Here is a 20505-nt window from a genome sequence, read left to right as displayed (position 1 = left end):
GTAAAATTAATTATTTGGTACAGGGAGTAGTTCATATTAATTAAATCATTAGTATTAAAAATGACATCATTAATAAATTTAGAAGAAAATTCAAGGATATATGTGTCAAATGTCTTAATGAGAAAGACCTTTCTAAATTTTGAAGCAATGGATAAAACAAGAGGGAACAAAATCTATAGATTTAATGACCTCAAAGTTAACAGGAAATAACTTGAAAAATATTTGCAACAAATATGACAAAGGCCTAATATTCTTAATATATAGAATGTATAGAAGGTGACCTCAGGAGTGGTGGTGTGAGAGGTCCTCCTGGTCTCTCTCCTTGAAGTTAGAAGTTGAACAGTTATGCTTCCACAAAGGATTCGCTGCTTATTAACACACAAACACATCTGGGAGATCCACACATTGAAGCATCTGAAGGTGGATGAGTCAGAGTAAAGGAAGAAGAGGGGAAGGAGGAAGAACAGAGCTAGGTGCCACAGACACAGCCTGGAGCTCCCACGAAGAGGAGAGGAATCAGGTCGCGGCCTGCACTCTACAGTCCTGGGGAGTAGAGAACTAGAATCAACACTCCTGCCTGAGTGGTCAGACTGAGTGGAAAATAAAAATGTGCATCAATGCCACCTGCTGGAAATGACAAGAAAGACCTCTTCCTACCAACCTGTTAAATAGAGAAATACTAAACACTCTTTTAAAAAGCAGATTTCATTCCCATAAATGCCAAGGCAGAGAAATAATCCATCAAATACTATGAATAACCAGGGCATCGAGGCAGCTCAGACAGAAAATGAAAAATCTTCAGAAAATAGAGACATGGGCCCTGACTAATGTGACTCAGTGAATTGAGCACCAGCCTCTGGACCAAAAGGTCGCCAATTTGATTCCCAGTCAGGGCACATGCCTGGGTTACAGGCCAGGTCCCTCGTAAGGGGCACATGAGAAGCAACCACACAGTGATGTTCCTTTCCCTCTCTCCTTCCTTTTCCCTCTATCTAAAAATAAATTTAAAAATCTTTAAAAAAATAAAGACATGGAAATATGTAAATTAAATGACAGAGAATTCAGGATCTCAGTTAAAAAACTTAGTTAGATACAAGAAAATTTAGGCAGTTTAATGAGCTCAGAAATAAAAGCAATGAACAAAAGGAGTACTTTACCAAAGAGACTGACACTTTTTAAAAGAATCAAATAGGAAATTCTAGAGCTGAAAAACTCAATAAAAGAAGAAGAATGAACTAGTGACCTTAGAAAAAAGAGCTGACCTTAGAAAAAAGGAGGCAACAACAGTGACACTGAAGGTAGAAATCTAGAAATGACATAGATGGAAGAAGAGAGAGATTGAAGAGTAAAAAAAAGAAATGAAAGAACTCTACAAGAACTGTCCTATAGATAGTTCTCCATCAGAAGATCTCTCTTGTAGATCAACTCCATCAGAAAAAAACAATATAAGAATAGTGAGTATAGCAGAGGGAGAAGTGAGGGAGAAGTTCTCACTATTCAAATATAGTGAGACCTTCCTGAAACTAAGGAAAGATCTGAATCCTCAAATCCAGACTACCTATTTATCTCAATCCAAAAAAGGCCTTCTCTAAAGCATGTTATATTAAAACTGTCAAAAATTAATGACAAAGAACTTTCATGGCAGCCAGGGAAAAGACAGTAACCTCTGAGGTAAATCCCACTAAATTATCAGAGTTTTCAGCAGAAACCCTACCAGCTAGGAGAGAGTGGAATCAAATATTCAAACTATTGAAAGAGAGAAATTACCAGGTAAGAATAATATATCCAACAAAGTTAACTTTTAGATATGAAGGAGAAATAAAGACTTTTCCAGGCACACAGAAGCTGAGGGAAATTACCACCACAAGCCCTGCATTACAGGAAATACTACAGGAGGTTATCTGAAATAGACATGTTTAAGGTGATTCATGGGTAGGCAGAAACATAAATTGCAATTCTTATTTAGAATAGGATACTATGCACTTAAGTATAACATAAAGATTAAAAGAAGTAAAAACATTTTTAAAGAAGACAATATAGGTACTGCAATTTGGAAATTAACTCACAGCATAAAAAGGGACAATTTGTGACAGCAAAAACATAAAAGAAAATGTAGATAAAGATCTGAATTTGCACAGGGCAATGGAGATAAGATGCAATCTGAAGAAAAATGATTACTGTATATAAGAAACTGTCTTTTACGTAGGCCTAATGGTAACCACACACACACACACACACACACACAACTAGAACTGAGACACATAACATAAAAAAAGGAAGAATGGAAAAAAAATACCACCAAACTAAAATAACAGAAACACAAGAGGAAAAAATGGAAAACACAGTTACCAAAAGATAAAATGGCTATAGGAAATTATCACACATTAATAACCACCTTATATGTAAATGGACTGAACTACCAATAAAAAGGCAGAGTAGCACATTGGATTAAAACCAAAACCCAACCATATTCTGTCTTCAGGAGACACATCTCAATGCAAGTAAAAGGATAGATTCAAACTGATGTATTACAGTATTGGACACTTGAAACCTATGTAACTTTATTAATCAATGTCACCCCAATAAACTTAATAAAGTTTTTAAAAATATCTCTACAACCCCCTCCAAAAAAGACTTTCTATAATCCATTTTGAAAATAGTAAAACCCAGTAGATACATGAGCAAAGGAAATTTGACATTTTACAATAAAATAAAATACAAATGATAAGCAGTGTATAAAGACTTTTCAATCTTATAAGTCATAAAAAAGTAAATTTTATTTTTGAGATACTATTTTCTCTTATCAATACAGTTAAGATTAGAAAATAAACATTATTAATTATAAAGGTGTCACAAAGGAACACTTTTATGCACTGCTGATAGCACTATAATTTAGAAATAATGAAAGTAAATTGTGTCAAGATCCTTAGAAATGGTGACAACCTTTGTCCTGGAATTTCTGCTTCCAAGCTTACCCTAATAGATACAGAAAAAAGCTTAATGACTTAATAGCATTCATTAAAGTACTTAGAATAATGAAAATCTGGAACATTCCAAATGTACAATAAAGGAGAATGATTTATTAAATTACAGTACATCCTTATAGTGAATTATTAGGTAACTTTTGCAGTTATATTCATAATGTGCTACATAACAATTGGAATATGGTTATGCCATATACCTGAATGAGCCACGTGTAATTGCATATGCAGAGTGATCGCAGATGAAAAGTTATGCAGAGATTATGAGATTAGAAAGTGAGGTGGTATAGTGCAATTATTTTTGAAAATGCAGTTGTTCTCTTTTATAATAAGAAGCTATCATTTCATAATAAAATGTCATTTAAGAATATGAAACAATCCACTCAAAGAGAAAAAGGAAACCATTATTTGCTCCCTTGGGGATTTAAGTAGGTACCATACAGCCTCAAGAGAAATGTAGAAACTGGTCATTCTCAAATTCATGTTGCCAATATCCAAACCAGATAAAATCAAGGTAAAGAAAAACCTGTCATCTTTAACTGACAGTTGAAACAGACTGGATGCTTGCCAGCTCTGTTCTTTCCTTCAGACTCTAAACCCATCTTTAGGCAGTGTGTCTTCTTTTTTTTCTTAAATCACATGAGCTTAATTTAATGTTTTGATTTCAAAGGAAGAGCTAAAAATATGTATGCAGCCCTGGTGGGGTGGCTCAGTTGATTGGAGCATCATCTGGTACACAAAAAAGGTTGAAAGTTCAATCCCCGGCCAGGGCACATGCAGGAGGCAACCGATCAGTATTTATCATCTTAATGTTTCTCTCTCTGTCCTTCTCCCCTCCCTTCCTCTCTATCCTGAGGTGAGGATTAAATATATATATATATATATATATATATAATATATATTATACACACATGTATAATATATAAACACACATTTTTTGTGTGTATATATATACACACAAAAAAAATGCTATCCTATTTGAGATTAATAATGTTTCTGAAGTCCCACTTCAAAAGTTATAAAAAGTAGCCTCACAAATCATAGCCAACTTGATCTTTTTTGGAAACTCTCATTGGTGTGGATAGATTTACCTCACTTTGCTGGCCTGGAAAGTGAAACTGTTGGTGGAAACAGAATTGTAATTGTTGTAATGTCTAAAGCCTTTGGACTTACAATTCATAGAGCTCCTGACTTAAGCAGTTAAAAATTTTTGGTTATCATCAAGGTCAGCATGATTTTTTTTACTCTTTAAAACTTAACATTTATCAACTCTCGTTTTAATTTTTTATGGACATTTTTCATTTAAACTGTAGTACAGAAAACATTATTTTGAAAACAGCAAAGTCCAGGGATGAACTTGGACTCCAAATTGATGTCCAAATCTAGCAAACACTTTTTTTGTAATAAAAGAGAACATTTCTGTTAGAAATGTTTTCATTAGTGTTGTTTTGTTTTATTTCTAGAGTTTGGTTTTGCAATTTGACCTCCCGGTTTCTTTCCTCATGTTTGTAAGGAATTAAATGTGGTGTGTCTCAACCTTTGTCAAACTGTGTGCTTATTTCCAGCTGTTTCCAGAAATGAAACAGAAGAACTGGGTAAAAAGTGGTAGAGTCGTAGATTTTCTCAGTTAAATATTTCTAAGCAATTTGCTTGGTTTGAATAATATTAATTTGCCTCACACCATCTTTAGGAACTGAGGATCAAACTAATACATTATTGTAATGTTTTATAAAGTTATCTCAGAAATAACCACTTCTTAAATCCCAATAAGAATATTATAACAATTTCCAACCAGATTTCATGAGTGTGAAAACTATCTCCTCTATAAATACTGTTTGTGGATTTCTAGAGTACCATTAAATATGATACTCAGAAACTTTGAAATACATCCAAATCCAAATTCAAATTATGTAACTAAGGAGTAGTAGCCTCTTTGGTCTGTCAAGCCACCATATTTAGAGACCTGATTAAAAGCTCAGTAGATTGAGTAAATTTGGGAACATTCTGAGTGTTGCAAAAATCTGAATTCTAGGTCTGTTTATTCATGTCACTAACTAAAACTCGGTTAATTGAGTCAAGGTTAGCAAACTGATGTTTTATTTTCATGAGTAAATAGGTTATTTACCTGGAATTAATAGATCATAAAATAGCCTAAGCATTTCTGACTTCTCCTTGTCCTATAAATGTATTATTTATATCAAACTGATGTCTCCAGCATTCTCTGGGGTAAATGTACTGCTCTATCCCTGCTTCTGCTGTGAGAAGTTCTGGTGTGGCAAGCAAGAGGACAAAAGATAATGAATGACTGGGACTTTACAGGGGCTCCGAGCACAGCAGAAGTGATGGGGACGCCAGAGGCAGGTGCCGCGTATGTTTTGGAATAATGTTCTAAGATGCTTTTTTATATAAAAAAATTTCACTACATTTAAGACCTGTGTACCACTATTTGTTCAAGAAGCAGGTTAGCTTAGAAGAGAGAGATTAGTAAACACACAACTTCAATGCAGTTAGTGAATACAGTAAGCACAGAAAAGATGCAAATTATCCTGTCAGAGGTCCTTCCAGCAGTTATCACTTGATTTAGGTCCTGTAGGGTGTTTATCCCAGAGAGAAGAGCCAGAAAAGGCATTCTACACTGAAAAACAAGAGCGTGCAAAGGCTTGAGGAGAGGGGTTTGGGGAGAGTATGAAGGCTATGGTGTGTCTGAAGCTGAAAGTTTGTACTGGATTATAGGAGAGGACTTAACAAAGGAAGGTTGAGGACAGACTGAAGACTTTTTTAAAGCAAGAGATTTGTACATTATTTAGAAAATGGGCAGCCATTGGCAGATGAAAGGTGGGTCATGATCTGTATTTTAGGAAACTGATTTTGGTGACATTACAAAAGATAATTGAACAGACTGACATAATCAAACAAGGAGGCTATTTCTGGAATAAAGGCTTTCATAGCTATAGCTGTTAAGTGGTGGGACAAGAGTGCATTAGGTAAAGACAGACAGGGATGAGGACAAGATTTAAGAAAGAAGGGTTTGGACTTCCGGCCAAGATAGAGATGTAGGTAGACACACTGTGCCTCCTTGCACAACCAAGATAGGGACAACAACAATTTAGAAATAGAATAACAACCAGAACTGACAGAAAATTGAACTGTATGGAAGTCGGACAACCAAGGAGCTAAAATAGACACGGTTATCCAGACCGGTAGGAGGGGGCGGAGTCATGCAGCTGGGTGGAGAGGGGTCATGACACAAAGAGCAGTGAAACTGGGAGCGAAGGCATCGCACGTGAGCCAGACCACAGCAGGCGGACCCTGGGCACAGGGTGGCAACCAGCAGACCCAGCAAGGCGGCGATTGTGAAGTGAGACACTACGTGCAACCCAGGGTTCCAGTGCTGGGAAATAGAATCTCAGGACACTGATTGAAAACACCTATGGGGCTGAGGTGCTGGGAGAGACTCCCAGCCTCACAGGAGAGTTTGTTGAAGAGACCCAGGAGGTCCTAGAATGTGCACAAGCCCACACACACAGGAATTAGCACCAGAAAGGCCCAGTTTGCTTGGGGAAAGCAGCAGAAGGGACTGAAGTCCAACAGAGAGTGGGGAAAGCACCATTTTTCCCTCTTGGACCCCTGCCCCACATACAGGATCACAACACTGCGACTGGATTCCCCGCCCTGGTGAACACCTAAGGCTCCTCCCCTCATACACAACAGGCACAACAAGACAAAAAAAAAAAATGACCCAAACAAAAGAACAGATCAAAGCTCCAGAGCAAATACAACTAAGCAACCAAGAGATAACCAACCTATCAGATGCACAGTTCAAAGCACTGGTGACCAGGATGCTCACAGAATTGGTTGAATTTGGTCACAAATTAGATGAACAAATGAAGGCTATGCTAAGTAAAATGAAGGAAAATGCACAGGGAACCAATAGTGATGGGAAGAAAACTGGGACTCAAATCAATGGAGCAGACCAGAAGGAAGAAAGAAACAACCAAACAGAAAAGAATGAAGAAACAAGAATTCAAGAAAATGAGGAGGGGCTTAGGAACCTCTAGGACATCTTTAAACATTCCAACATCTGAATTATAGGGGTGCCAGAGGGGGAGGGGAAGAGCAACAAGTGGAAAAGTTATTTGAAACAATAATAAAGGAGAACTTCCCCATTCTGGCAAAGGAAATAGACTTCCAGGGAGTCCAGGAAGCTCAGAGATTCCCAAAGAAGTTGGACCCAAGGAGGAACACACCAAGGCACATCATAATTACATTAGCCAAGATGAAAGATAAGGAGAGGATCTTAAAAGCAGCAAGAGAAAAGGAGACAGTTACCTACAAAGGAGTTCCCATCAGACTGTCAGCTGATTTCTCAAAAGAAATCTTGCAGGCAAGAAGGGGCTGGAAAGAAGTATTCCAAGTCATGAAAGGCCAAGAACCTACATCCAAGATGACTCTATCCAGCAAAGCTATCATTTAGAATGGAAGAGCAGATAAAGTGCTTTTCAGATAAGGCCAAGTTAAAGGCGATCATCATCACCAAGCCCTTATTATATGAAATGTTAAAGGGACTTATCTAAGAAAAAGAAGATGATCAAAATTATGAACAGGAAAATGAAAACAAACTCACAACTATCAACAAGTGAACCTAAAAACAAAAACAAACTAAGCAAAGAACTAGAAGAGGAACAAAATCACAGAAATAGAGATCACATGGAAGGTTATCAGTGGGGAGGTGAAGCAGGGAGAATGGGGAAAAAGGTACAGGGAATAAAAAGCATAAATGGTAGGTGCAAAATTGGGGGAGGTTAAGAATAGTCATGGGTGATATCCTGCCTTGTTCTGCTGTACTAGGATCTCTCCTTTCTCTATTTGCTCCTTTTGGTTTTCTCTAACTCATACACACCTTCATAGATTTTCATTCTTTACATCAGGAATCAAAACTTTCTGTAAAGGATCAATATTTCAGGCTTTGCTGGCCATATACTATCTCTGTTCACATATTTTTTTCAACGTTTAAGAATGTGAAAAATTATTCTTTACTTGAGGGCCAAATATACAGGTATTAGGCTGTGTTTGGCCTATGTGCTATAGTTTATGGACCCCCTTGAGGTAAGGCATTCTCAGGGATTGATACCATTAAAACAACTAACACTATTCTTAGAGGATATTCACATCAAGAGAAAAAGAAGGGGGGTGGGAATCAGCATGGTAACTATAAATGTCTTTTTGTAGAATAAATAATAAATGTCACCAGTTCTTTTCTTCCCAGAGAGTGCCTTCCCAGAGAATGCCTACCCATTTTTATATACCCCTCATCCTTCATACTACATTGCTGTCATGTCCTTTTGGAGGGTACTCTTGAGCCCTTATCTGAATTAATGTCCCTTTCTTTCTTTTTCCTTTTTCTTTTTTTTTTTTGCAGTTTCAATTTATTAAATTTACATGTATGTGTAAATATTGACAATATTACACATTCAGAGAGTTGAGTTTTCCTATTTGAATGCATATGTATTGAAAATAAAAACTTAAGTCCCTATTTAAATAATTGGTAATTCTCCAAAGTCAACAATTATTTTTTGTTTATTTTTAAGTATATTTTCTTGATTATCCTATTACAGTTGTCCCATTTTTTTCTCCCCTTAATTCCCCTTCCCCTTGCAGCCCTCCTCCCACCAGCATTCCCCTCCTTAGTTCATATCTGTGGGTCGTACATATAAGTTCTTTGGCTTTCCCTTTCCTGTACTATCTTAACCTCCCACTATTTTGTACCTACCATTTATGCCTCTTATTCCCTGTGCCTTTTTCCCCATTCTCCCCACTCCCTCTCCCCACTGATAACCCTCCATGTGATCTCCATTTCTGTGATTCTGTTGCTATTTTAGCTGTTTGCTTAGTTTGTTTTTTATTTTTGTTTTTTGTTTTAGGTTCAGTTGTTGATAGTTATGAGTTTATTATTATTTTGTTGTTCATAGTTTTGATCATCTTCTTTTTCTTAGATAAGTCCCTTTAACCTTTCATATAATAAGGACTTGTTGATGATGAACTCCTTTTACTTAACCTTATCTGGGAAGCTTTTCCATTCTCAATGATAGCTTTGCTGGATAGAGTCATCTTGGATGTAAGTCCTTACCTTTCATGACTTCAAAATACTTCTTTTTAGTCTCTTCTTGCCTATAAGGTTTCTTTTGAGAAATCAGCTGATAGCCTTTGGGAACCCTGTTGTAGGTGACTGTCTTCTCTTGCTCCTTTTAAGATTCTCTGCTTATCTTTAATCTTGGGTAATGATGTGCCTTGGTGTGTGCTTCCTTGGGTCCAACTTCTTTGGGAATCTCTGAGCTTCCTGGACTACCTGAAAGTCTATTTCCTTTGCCAGATTGGGGAAGTTCTCCTTCACTATTTTTTCAGATGAATTTTCCATTTCTAGCTCTTCCTCTTCTCATTCTGGCACTCCTATGATTCAGATGTTGGAACATTTGAACTTGTCCCAGAGGTTCCTAAGCCTCTCCTCATTTCTTTTAACTCTTGTTTCTTCATTCTGTTCTGGTTGAATGTTTATTTCTTCCTTCTGTTCCAAATCAATAATTCCAGTTTCCAAATCAATAGTTCCAGTTTCCTTCCCTTCACTGTTGGTTCCCTGTGCATTTTCCTTTATTTCATTTTTCATAGCCTTCACTTTTTCCTCAATTTTGCAACCATACTCAACCAATCCTGTGAGCATCCTGCTTACCAGTGTTTTGAACTGTGTATCTGATAGATTGGCTATCTCCTTGTCACTTAGTTCTCTTTCTGGAGTTTTGCAGTGTTCTTTCATTTGGGCCATATTTCTTTGTCTTGGTGCACCTGTTACATTTTAAGGGGCAGAGCCTTAGGTATTCACCAGGGTGGGGAAACCCACGTCACTGAGTTTTGGCTCTGTGTGTGGGGGAGGGGTCAGAGGGGGAACAATGCTGCTTACTTAGCTCTCCACCCTCGCTGCCTGTCTCCATTCCTCCTACCAGTCTGGATGAATGTTTCTTCTTTAACTCCTTGGTTGTTGGACTTTCACACAGTTCAATTCTGGCAGTTCTGGTTGGTTTTTGTTTTTAAATTTGCTGTTGTCCTTCTTTTGGTTATGCAAGGAAGCAAAATGTATCTACCTACACCTCCATCTTGGCCGGGAGCCTTACGTCCCTTGCTAAGTGCTCTTGACATGTATTTCCCATATCATGATATTGGTAGTCACACTCCTGTCATTGCCTCATTGGGGTCTGTATTTCTTTCTATGCCCTGAGCTCCCAGTGAGCAGTGCACATGCTGCTTTGCACCATTGTCTTCATTGAACATCATGTGGCCCCAGGTGGATCTATAGATCGTTAATAAGTGAGGGAAAAGGATGGATGAGAAACAGAGTATAGTGGTTAAAGTAGAGGCCCCAGGACCATCAGACTTGGGTTCAGCTCTGTGGTTTACATACATCTGGCCTTGGACAAATTACCTAAACTTTCTGTGCTTCAGCTTCTTCTTCTGCACATTGGGGTAATAGTAGTACCTATGTCAAAGCTTGTTATTGAATGAGTTTGTGTGTGTAAAGCACTAGGCACCTGTGACATAATCTTGCACTTGAGCTGCAGCTGTTTCTATGGTGGTTGTTATTCCCATGACCACTGTTATGGCTGCCATTTGGGCAACTGCAGCTATAGGAAGGCAGAAGAGCTTAGGGATTAGAGCATCAACCCAGGAGTCAGACTGCTAGGGTTTCAGTTCCAGTTCCACCATTTACTTGCTGTATAGTCCTGAGCAAGTTTCTTACCCTCTCTCTGTCTGTTTCCTCTCTTGAAAATTATGGATATCAGTTGCACCTAACCCAAAGGGTCATTATGGAAACTAAATGAGAAAATAAATGTAAAGCCTTTAGAATAGGGGCCAGTTCCTAGTTATGTCAGTAAGTGTTGACTATTAATCATGTCAGACTTGGATCTTAGCTACTAATTATACTATCCTTTTCTATGTTCACCCAATTGGGATACTTCGATTATAAGTGTATTCTGTGTGCCGAACCTGCAAAGTTGCAACTATGACTTATTTTACCTTGACTCAAAACAATGTAGTTTGATTATAAAAATCTTGAAAAAGCTTCTTAAAGTCCTCTTGCTCATGTCATTTCCGATGGACTAAATGACTGAGTAAACCTCAGCATACAGTCTAGGCTTTTCAGATATTCTTTGGTGGCCTCATCCTCCTTATGAACCTCTGCTCAAGAAATAGGAGATTATGATTCTATAAACACCTATCCCTCATGATGTCACTTGCTCCCTGTCTCCCAGCATAAACAGATGAAAGGTGCCCACCCAGCCATTGCTCAGCCCAGAAAGATGTTATAACACGGTTGTGGATAAGAAAGGAGTAGAGAAACAGGTTATTTAAGTATCTAAGCTACTGTTATCATCATAAATGCCTTGAGTCTGTTCCTGTGGGTCAGACTTTATGATTGAATTCATTTTAAATTAAGTTCACTTAATATTTTCTACCCACAATGTTTAAAGAGAGTGTAGGAATCACTTTAATTAAATAATAATTATTCTTTTTACTTTTGCTTATTACCTCTCCTTTCCCATGTGAATGGATATATAATACCACCCAGCAGGCTTGCAGATAAAATTGCCATTTTGTTTATTCATCACCAATAAATTTGATAAGTAACATTTTAAGCCTTAAAATTTATACATTCAGTTTTATTTCTTCTGACAGGGCAGATAGTTTACAGAAGAATCAAGACCTGGAATTTGAAAGAAATAAAGAACGATTTGAATTTCTAAAGGTATGGCTGAGTTTGATTCCAGTGGTTGATTCTCTGTGTCTGTAGATGCAAGGGAAAGGTGCGTAGGAGTGTGCCAGGAATTCATAGTATTCTTTCCATTTTTCAATCCTAGTGGGGTTCCCAGGCTTTTCACAACATGAGGATTATTCCCCCTGGCTCAGGAATCATCCACCAAGTGAATCTGGAGTATTTGGCAAGAGTGGTATTTGATAAGGATGGATACTATTACCCAGACAGCCTTGTGGGCACAGACTCGCACACTACCATGATTGATGGTTTGGGTGTTCTCGGATGGGGTGAGTGTTCTTCCGTATCTGCTGTACTATAGCATGTACTTTAATATATGGTGGCACCAGTACATCCCAGCAGCATAAAATGGCATGATCACAAGTATCAAGAGATATTTTTGTCTGTTTTGTTCGCTGCTCTATTTCCAGTGTCCAGAAAAAGGCCTCATGCCTTTGTTTTGAAGAATGAACTGAACTAAGGGTTGGGGACATTAAGAATGAATAAAAATCACCTGTGTTGTTGATTAAAAATGGTGATTCCTGAACCCCACTCCACTTGGTGTGGGATCAAGGGGATTTTGATGCAGGTGTTTGGGCACCACACTTGGAGAAACACTTACTAAAAATTCTGTGGAGAGAAATAAAGAAAAGATAATTGCTCTTTTTAGAAATGTAACTCTGTACTAGTACAATATTGTAACTGGGTTCATTACCTGTTAATGATATTGAATTTTGCCTGAGGAATGTGGTGAGAAATAATGAAAGCATTGTTTTATACTGCCACTCAGGTGTGGGTGGGATCGAAGCAGAAGCTGTCATGCTGGGCCAGCCAATCAGCTTGGTGCTTCCCCAGGTGATTGGCTACAAGTTGAAGGGAAGCCCCCACCCCCTGGTGACATCCACTGACATCGTGCTCACCATCACCAAGGTAACACATGCTGCCTCTTCTGTGATCTTGGAATCACAGTGACAAACAAGGAGGAAATACATGGTAGAGTCTCTCTTGGCCTCCGTGTGTCCTGGAAATGCTAGAAAACCATATGTTAGTGACTTTAAAATGATTGAATGGGGGAGAATTCTGTGGTTAAGTCTCAGGTAATTATGTTCATTCTACTCTTCTATTGCTGTGTGGACCTTTTTCTTTACAATTTTGTTTGAAATTATGAAATACTTCAAATACACGGAAGTGAAAGTGACATTCATATGCCTACTACATAGACTTAGCAGATAACTTTTTGCCATATTTGCTTCAGAGCTCTCTCTGTGTATTTTTTAAGAAATAAAATGGTTTATTTATGGTTCCCTATTCCTAGAAATAACCACTATCCTGAGGTTGTAAGAATAATTCCCATTATACTGTAACTACATTTCCCCCATGGATTTTCTTTATATGTAAATAACAAACATTTTCTGTGAATAATGTTGGACTTACTGAATTTTCTTTTTCTGTATTGTAAGTTGCATTAGTATAACAGATTTTTCTCCACACTGTCAAAAATTATTTTTTTCCTTTTTCTTTAGCCCTTTTAGGAAATAAATTGTTTATGTGATTTGCTTGCTTTGCAAAAAGAAGGCAGTTTTATTTTTGAACAATTATTAAAAAAGTAATTTCTTTCTTATCATAAACATTATTTTTTCTGGTTGTATAGGTTGCAGGCTTGGGGTATTTGGGATGGACACTATCCTGGTTAAGGTCCAAAAAAGTTCCTCTTTGATGTAATCTTTATGGAATTTAGAATTGGATTTATTTGAACACACTAGCTTATCACAGGTATCTGTGTACTATTCTTCAAATGTGGAATAATATATAAGGCTTGGACACCAAATTTGGCAAAATTTCATCTAACCAGAAGAGCCCCTCTCTGTGGCTGTCCACAATTTATGGACTTGGCCTCCTATAGGGACAAGTCAGTCGCCGAGGTGCCCGCCCTGGCCAGTGGCTGGCTTGGAGAAGATATAGGAATCAGACTGAATATTTTGGTTACATTTGACTAGCACCTGTGTTTAAGAAATTTTTTCTTTATACCCTTGAAAACAACCATTCCACTAATACAGGTCATAATTTATTTGAGTTAAAAACATTTCATTTTTAGCATTTCTAGTCATTTCCAATGACCTCATTAGAGAGAAAGAGTATTTCCCATTTTGAAAACTTTTCTTAATATTGTTATCTGTATTTATGCCATTACTTTTTTTCAAAAAACTATTTTGACATCATTTTAGATTTACACGAGAGTTCATGTAAAGATAATACAGAAAGTTCCTGTTACCTTTCTCCCAGCTTCTCAAAACATTACCTTACCTAACTATAGCATATCTATCAAAATGAAGATGCTGACATTGTTATGAATAACACTATTAACCAAACTAGAAACTTTTCCCGTTTTTTCAGTAATATCCCTTTTCTGTTTCAGTATCCAGTGCAGAATACCATGTTATATTTAGTTAGCATTACTTTTTAAGCAAGCTTTATTTTTTAAAGTAACAAAAATACGTTGTGCTAACTTATTGTTCCTATTCACTCACAAGGTTAATTTATAAGAATTGAAAGATGATAATAAGATGATATTTCTTCATTTTAGATATGGTCTATCGGCTCTGTAACCTTTCCGTTCTTCTGCGCAGCACCTCCGCCAGGTTGGGGTAGTGGGTCAATTTGTTGAGTTCTTCGGGCCAGGAGTTGCCCAGTTGTCCATTGCTGACCGAGCTACTATTGCCAACATGTGTCCAGAGTATGGAGCAACTGCGGCCTTTTTCCCAGTTGATGAAGTTAGTATCAAGTACCTGGTACAGACAGGTAAGTAAAAAAAAAAAAAACAAAAAAAAAACAAGAAAAGCAGACGGACATTCGTAAAATTTTGTAGAACACTGAGAATTGGAGTGCTACCTTCTGTCTCTGGCCCTTGGAGTGCACTGGGTCAGATTTACAGATTTTTTCCATCTCTCTGTGGAGTCAGAATAATTGTTGGGATTTCAGAAGATGTGAGGTGGGCATGGTATGGCCAATAGAAAGCCGAGATACTGGGGAAGCCTGATGTATATACTGGTCTTCTATTAGTACTTATTTGACATGAAACAAGTAATCTTAATAATGGTTACGACTGTCCTCTGAGTGCCAGGCACTTGATATGCATTGCTCTCACCCTCTTTACAGATCGATAGGATAGCCTGATTGATTAATTAACTAATAGAGAAAACTAAAGATTAGAGAGGTGGCAGTAAATATCCAAAGCTAATAACTAGTGGAGCTATAATCCAAACCTGAGGCCACCTGACTCCGAACAGGGACAGCGCCCCATGACATCCCTCTTCAGCCTTTCCAGGAGGTAAAATGAAAGACTGCATCTGAAGCCATTTCAGAATGTCAGTGATTCTCTAACTCTGTGTATATGTGTTTAGAAATTTGACTTTAACTTTGAGAATGATTTTCTTTTTAATTTTTCAAATTTATTTTTAAAATACTAAATATTTATTCAGTCATTCTCAATATCTGGTCTAAGTCCCAGAGATACAGGAGTGAACAAGTCAACAAATAAATACATAACTATTTATAGGACATTGTATTTATAAGATAATGGAGAAGAGATCACGGGGAATGGTTGAATAGCCTGAGGGTGCCACTTTATACTTAGGAACGTCAGCAAAGGGCTCTTGGAAGGGAAACTTGAACATGTGGTGGAGTGGGAGCATGAGCCATGAGACGTGGTGGAAGAGGTATTTTCCAGGCGGAGGAAACCACACCGGCCAAGGCCCAAGAGAGAGATAGGACAGCAGAGGAGGGGCCTGTGTCTCTACAGCCCAGGGTGGAGGCCATGGGAGGTGAGGTCAGAGGTGACAGAGGGTGGGCAGGCAGGAGCCCATAGGCTTACATAGGCCGCAGTGGTCAGTTAGTGCTTTATTCTGGGAAGTTGCTGAGTCATATTGAGCAAGATGGTAACATAAAACAATTTTATTTTTAAACCTGGTTCAATGTGACAAAGATGGAGGGGACCTTTTATATATCCATATGACTCTTAAAATTACAACTAAATTATTAAGGAAAAAGGAACAGAGACAAACTTCAGCCTTCTCCTCCATATCCAGTGGTTACTATAGTGGCCGGTGTTTCTTTTGAAACAGAAGTAGTGGGCATCTGAAGGGAGAGCTGGTGCACATCTCTTATGAGGTCTCAAAAGAACCTGACAGGCTCAAAGGAAATCCAAACCTTGATTTTCCTGAGGAAAATCTTCATGAAGTAGTTAAAATTGTAATGAAAAAGCTTATTGAAAAGAAGTTTTTATTGAATATAACCACATTGGAATTGATTAACTGATATCTCCCTTGATTTCCAAAGGATTTGAAGTGAAAAAGATAAAGAAATTAAACAACAAATACCTGAGGTGATCATCCTAAAGAAGAGAAGGAAGGCATGGTAGGGAGGGAAAAACATATCCACAGCTAAGATTAGTTTCTGTGGCACTAGAGCTAGCCACTAATCTTAGTGACCTGGCACCAAATTTGAAGCATCTGTTAAATCGAAACAAACATACCCCTTCAGAGAAGTAGAACTCTTTTCTCATTCCTAAGAGAGACTTCTCCTGTGCATTGTGAAGGGATGGCACGGGACACAATGAACAGTGGGCTCAACAACAGGTCATGATAAACATGTTAATGAAGCTCAGTTAGTCAGCTTTGATGAGGCCCATGAAGAAAGCTGATAACCGTTACAATTCATTTAAAGAAACAGGTGAACAAAAATTGCTGATGTATTGTGGATCTAAGAATCAAGCCTTCACACAGCCTTATTCAACTGTCAGAGAAATAAGTGGACAGTATATCCATTGGGCATACTTCATGAGTATTATCTCCTACAACCAGTGTCTTATGATTAAATGCAGAACATTCAGGGTCATATTCCTGGTGGTAACAGAATTATGAGTTAAGCCTTTAGACTTTGGAGTTAAACTCAGGTTCAGATCCTGGTTCTGTCATTTACTTGCTGTATTCCAAGGAAAAGTTACTTAATCTTCCTGAGCCACCATTTCCTCATCTGTGAATGAGAATAATAACAGTAATTGTCTCTTAAGTTTGTGAAAAAAAGATTAAAGATTGAGATAAACATTTAACAGACAGTGTTGAGAACACAGGAAGTACTCATAGCTGGTAATGTGTGGTGGGAGTCAGGGTGGATTATTATTTTAATAGCAATGTGGAATGCTGAGAGTCTGGCCAGTTGAAAGCAGAGGCAGAGGTGGGCAGAGGCCTAGGATCCTCCTAAATAAGGAGCATAATGAAGAGAAGGGGAGTGCTTACAGGTGAGATTATAATGTAACAGTCTCTTCCTTAGGAGCAGCAGATCAGTTAGTGGACCTTAATAAACAGCAGATCAGCTAGAGAATCAGACTTAGCCCTGTGCTGTGGTATCTGCAGAGCTACGGTGTGTGAGATAAGTATCACCTATGTAATTGCTGGTAGAGGCAATAGCTTATAGTCTTTAACCAGGAAATATTAACATCTATTACTTGTCACCTCTTAAAATGTCCATTTAGGTCGTGATGAAGAAAAGGTAAAGCACATTAAAAAGTATCTTCAGGCTGTAGGAATGTTTCGAGATTTCAGTGACTCCTCTCAGGACCCAGATTTTGCCCAGGTATGAGAGCACCTTCACCAAAAATGTGTTTCCTTTTCCTGAAGTTGTGATTCTAGTTGTGTATTGTTTTTCTTGGGGAATGTACTTGTAGAAAATTAGTTATTGCCAAGTCATCTCAGGGGAACAGGGCATTCACAAGTTAAGAAATCAAAAAGATAAGGAACCGTAAACATAACAAAACAATACAACTTCTTCTATTCCTCCTGGCCTTTAGGTTGGGTTGGGTGTGCTCCCCTTTTTGAACAACTAATTTACTCCTCTTATGGAGAAGATCTTGGAAGAAGGACATCACTAGAAGGGCTAGAGCTATTTCAAGGCTAGGCTCATCTTATTAAAGATGGGGAGAGATATGGAGGTGCAAACATGTCAGTTAGTTCTGATTCATCCAGTGACTTACCTTTCATTCATTTTCCAGGGTGCACATTGATTCCACATTTTTCTCAGCAGCCAAGACTAGAGGGAACACTAGAAGTGGGACCCTCGTTCTCTTTCATACCACAGGAGAGGAAGGAAATGCTCCATTAGACTGAGGCCCATTCCTTGGCACTGATGACTTAATGGTTGCATCCCTCTCAAATCATCTTACAAAAAGTACAACAGTCTATGTATCATTTCAACAGAAAACCCATCCCAGACTGACAAAATAAAATAAAAGAATCTATGAGCCATTTTGCAAAGAAGGACACATGGGAGACACTGGGCAGCAGCTGCAGTGCCCACCCTGGTCCTTCTGAGAGGTGGCAAGGCTACCTGCCACCCCTCGCTACTTAAGTAATCATCTGCAGCTTTGGAAGTTCATCCTTTGAGTGTTAAAATGAACGTTGACTTTTGTGGTTTTGAATGTGGTGGTTTAGTTTGTTTTTATTGTTACAGTATTTTAAATTCTCTGGCATGGCTTAATGTCAGTTCCACATTCCCTTTTCTTTTGAGGGGATAGGTGGTGGAATTAGATTTGAAAACAGTAGTGCCTTGCTGCAGTGGACCCAAAAGGCCGCAGGACAAAGTTGCTGTGTCTGACATGAAAAAGGACTTTGAAAACTGCCTTGGAGCCAAGGTAAACACCTGGGGTGGAAATCCTCCCCAACCCTGACCTGCCCCATGCTCATTTATTTTCTTTTTAGTGCCCAGGATTCTTTTTGTCCCACTCAATGATGCCTCTTCCTGAAGCCTGGCAATGTGGCTGTTCCTTCTCTCTCTTGAAGTCCTTAATGTCTCCCCCATTAGCCAGAAGCCAAACAGCTTCCTGAGAGCATTTGACCATCTGTAAACATCATTCAACCCACCTTTTTAAAAGCATATCTACTTTCCACTTGACTCTCGCCTTATTGTTCACTCTACTTGCCCAAGCTTTTCTGACCACTGTATGTTTGTTCATTCCATTCCCTGTCTGCATGTCTCTTCCCCATCTGCACCCCATGATCTGTCAGCTCTTCCATACATGGCCTCAGGTCTTGGAGCAGAAAGTCAACTGTCCTTCATCTGAACCTCCTGGGCACTTGGTCTGAAACCCTCTGATGATGGCATTCCATATTCTTTAAGTTACATTTTATACATATATATATGTGTATACACACACATATACATATATGTATATACCTAAATATGTATGTGTGTTATGTATATACATATATGTGTATGTATACATGTGTATATATAGTTTATGTGTGTGTGTATACATATATAAATATATGTGTATTTATATATGTATTTATAAATAGGTATTTTTTTTCCTTCTTATAGCAAGGGTTTAAAGGATTCCAAGTTGCTCCAGACCACCACGGTGACCACAAGACATTTGTCTATAATAACAGTGAATTCACCCTTGCTCATGGCTCTGTGGTCATCGCTGCCATCACTAGCTGCACAAACACCAGCAATCCATCCGTGATGTTAGGAGCAGGTTAGTGCGTTTGAAATCCTCATGACCATGTGGACCTGCGGGTGGTAATATGCCTCAGGGGCTTAACTGAGTTCTGAATGTAGTTCCCTGAACCTTGTCATTTCCAGATGGGTATTTATTGGCCCAGAAATGTTTACACAATAAACAGTGTACAAAGCAAAGTATTTAAAGTAGAATATATAATGCATAATAGTCTTAATAATTAACACATAAAATAACTAGAAGAAAGCATAAAGAAAGCATAAAAAGATGAATTTCTGGTAAAGCCTAGAATCTTATGTCAGACTTCAGAAGAAAAACACTGTTTTCTGGTCACAGATTATTCTCTGTAAACCCAACAGGCCTTTTTGTACAGTGGAATTTAGTCTGTCTTAGATTTATTGTCAAGTGCACCTGAATTAGGACACAAAGCTTGTTGAAACTCACCTGCCTTTTATGCAGTTCTGGTTGAGGGGTTAACATTTAGATACAGAGTTGCATTAACATAAGCTCTCTTTCGTTTCCAAATTTGTAAGCATCCCCTACAGTTCCTCTTGTGCTTCTGTGTCCATAGATCATGGAGTTATAACAGTCCTTTCTTTATGATGTGGATAGTGCATAAGGAAAACCTTCTTTGTCCGAGAATTCATCTGTTGCCTTTTTAAGCTGTTTTTGTCTGGTGCAAACCACTTTCCTTAAGACAAGTCACCAGCTTGTCTGTAGCTTTTTTTCTCTTCATCCCTCCCTCCTCATTTCTTTTTCACTTCTGTGACACTTCCTAAGACAGAGCTCCCAGTGTCCCTATAGTTGTCTGTATTTGCCAAAAGTCCAATGGGCCAGGAGCTCTTAATCTTCCACTTCAAGAAATTTCTGAGATGGAGCTGGCCTGTGTGGCTCAGTTGGTTGGAGCATCATCCCTTAGACTGAAGGGTCATGGGTTTGATTCCCAGCCAGGGCACATACCCAGGTTTCAGGTTCAGCCTCTGGTTGAGGCATGAACAAGAAGGCAACCAATTGTTTCTCTATCCCCACTCTCTCTCTCCCTCCTTTCTCTGAAAGCAATGGAAAAATGTCCTCAGGTGAAGTTAAAAAAAAAAAACTATCTGAGGACTAAGTTTTTACTTCTTGACTGACTATTCCTCGCCCGCCAGGACATGATTCAGAGGGCCCTTCCAGTCATAATATTCATTTAAATAAAGTATAATTATAAAGAT

The 20505-nt window shown here is 38.3% G+C and overlaps 1 protein-coding gene across 1 annotated transcript in view; it reads left to right on the top strand.

The window, feature by feature from the left end:
• The window catches only part of ACO1 (aconitase 1), a 61244-nt gene that overhangs the window by 25498 nt on the left and 15241 nt on the right, over nucleotides 1-20505 (top strand). The window contains exons 5-11 of the mRNA XM_045840551.1: nucleotides 11706-11775; nucleotides 11888-12071; nucleotides 12572-12711; nucleotides 14409-14580; nucleotides 17312-17412; nucleotides 18350-18466; nucleotides 19153-19312. Coding sequence (XP_045696507.1) covers nucleotides 11706-11775; nucleotides 11888-12071; nucleotides 12572-12711; nucleotides 14409-14580; nucleotides 17312-17412; nucleotides 18350-18466; nucleotides 19153-19312 — 944 coding nt within the window. The remainder of the gene's footprint in view (nucleotides 1-11705; nucleotides 11776-11887; nucleotides 12072-12571; nucleotides 12712-14408; nucleotides 14581-17311; nucleotides 17413-18349; nucleotides 18467-19152; nucleotides 19313-20505) is intronic.

This window comes from Phyllostomus hastatus, unplaced genomic scaffold, assembly GCF_019186645.2.
Source record: "Phyllostomus hastatus isolate PE091 unplaced genomic scaffold, TTU_PhHast_1.1 phas_contig_34, whole genome shotgun sequence".
NCBI classification, from domain to species: domain Eukaryota; kingdom Metazoa; phylum Chordata; class Mammalia; order Chiroptera; family Phyllostomidae; genus Phyllostomus; species Phyllostomus hastatus.
This window is presented reverse-complemented; position numbering and strand designations above follow the sequence as displayed.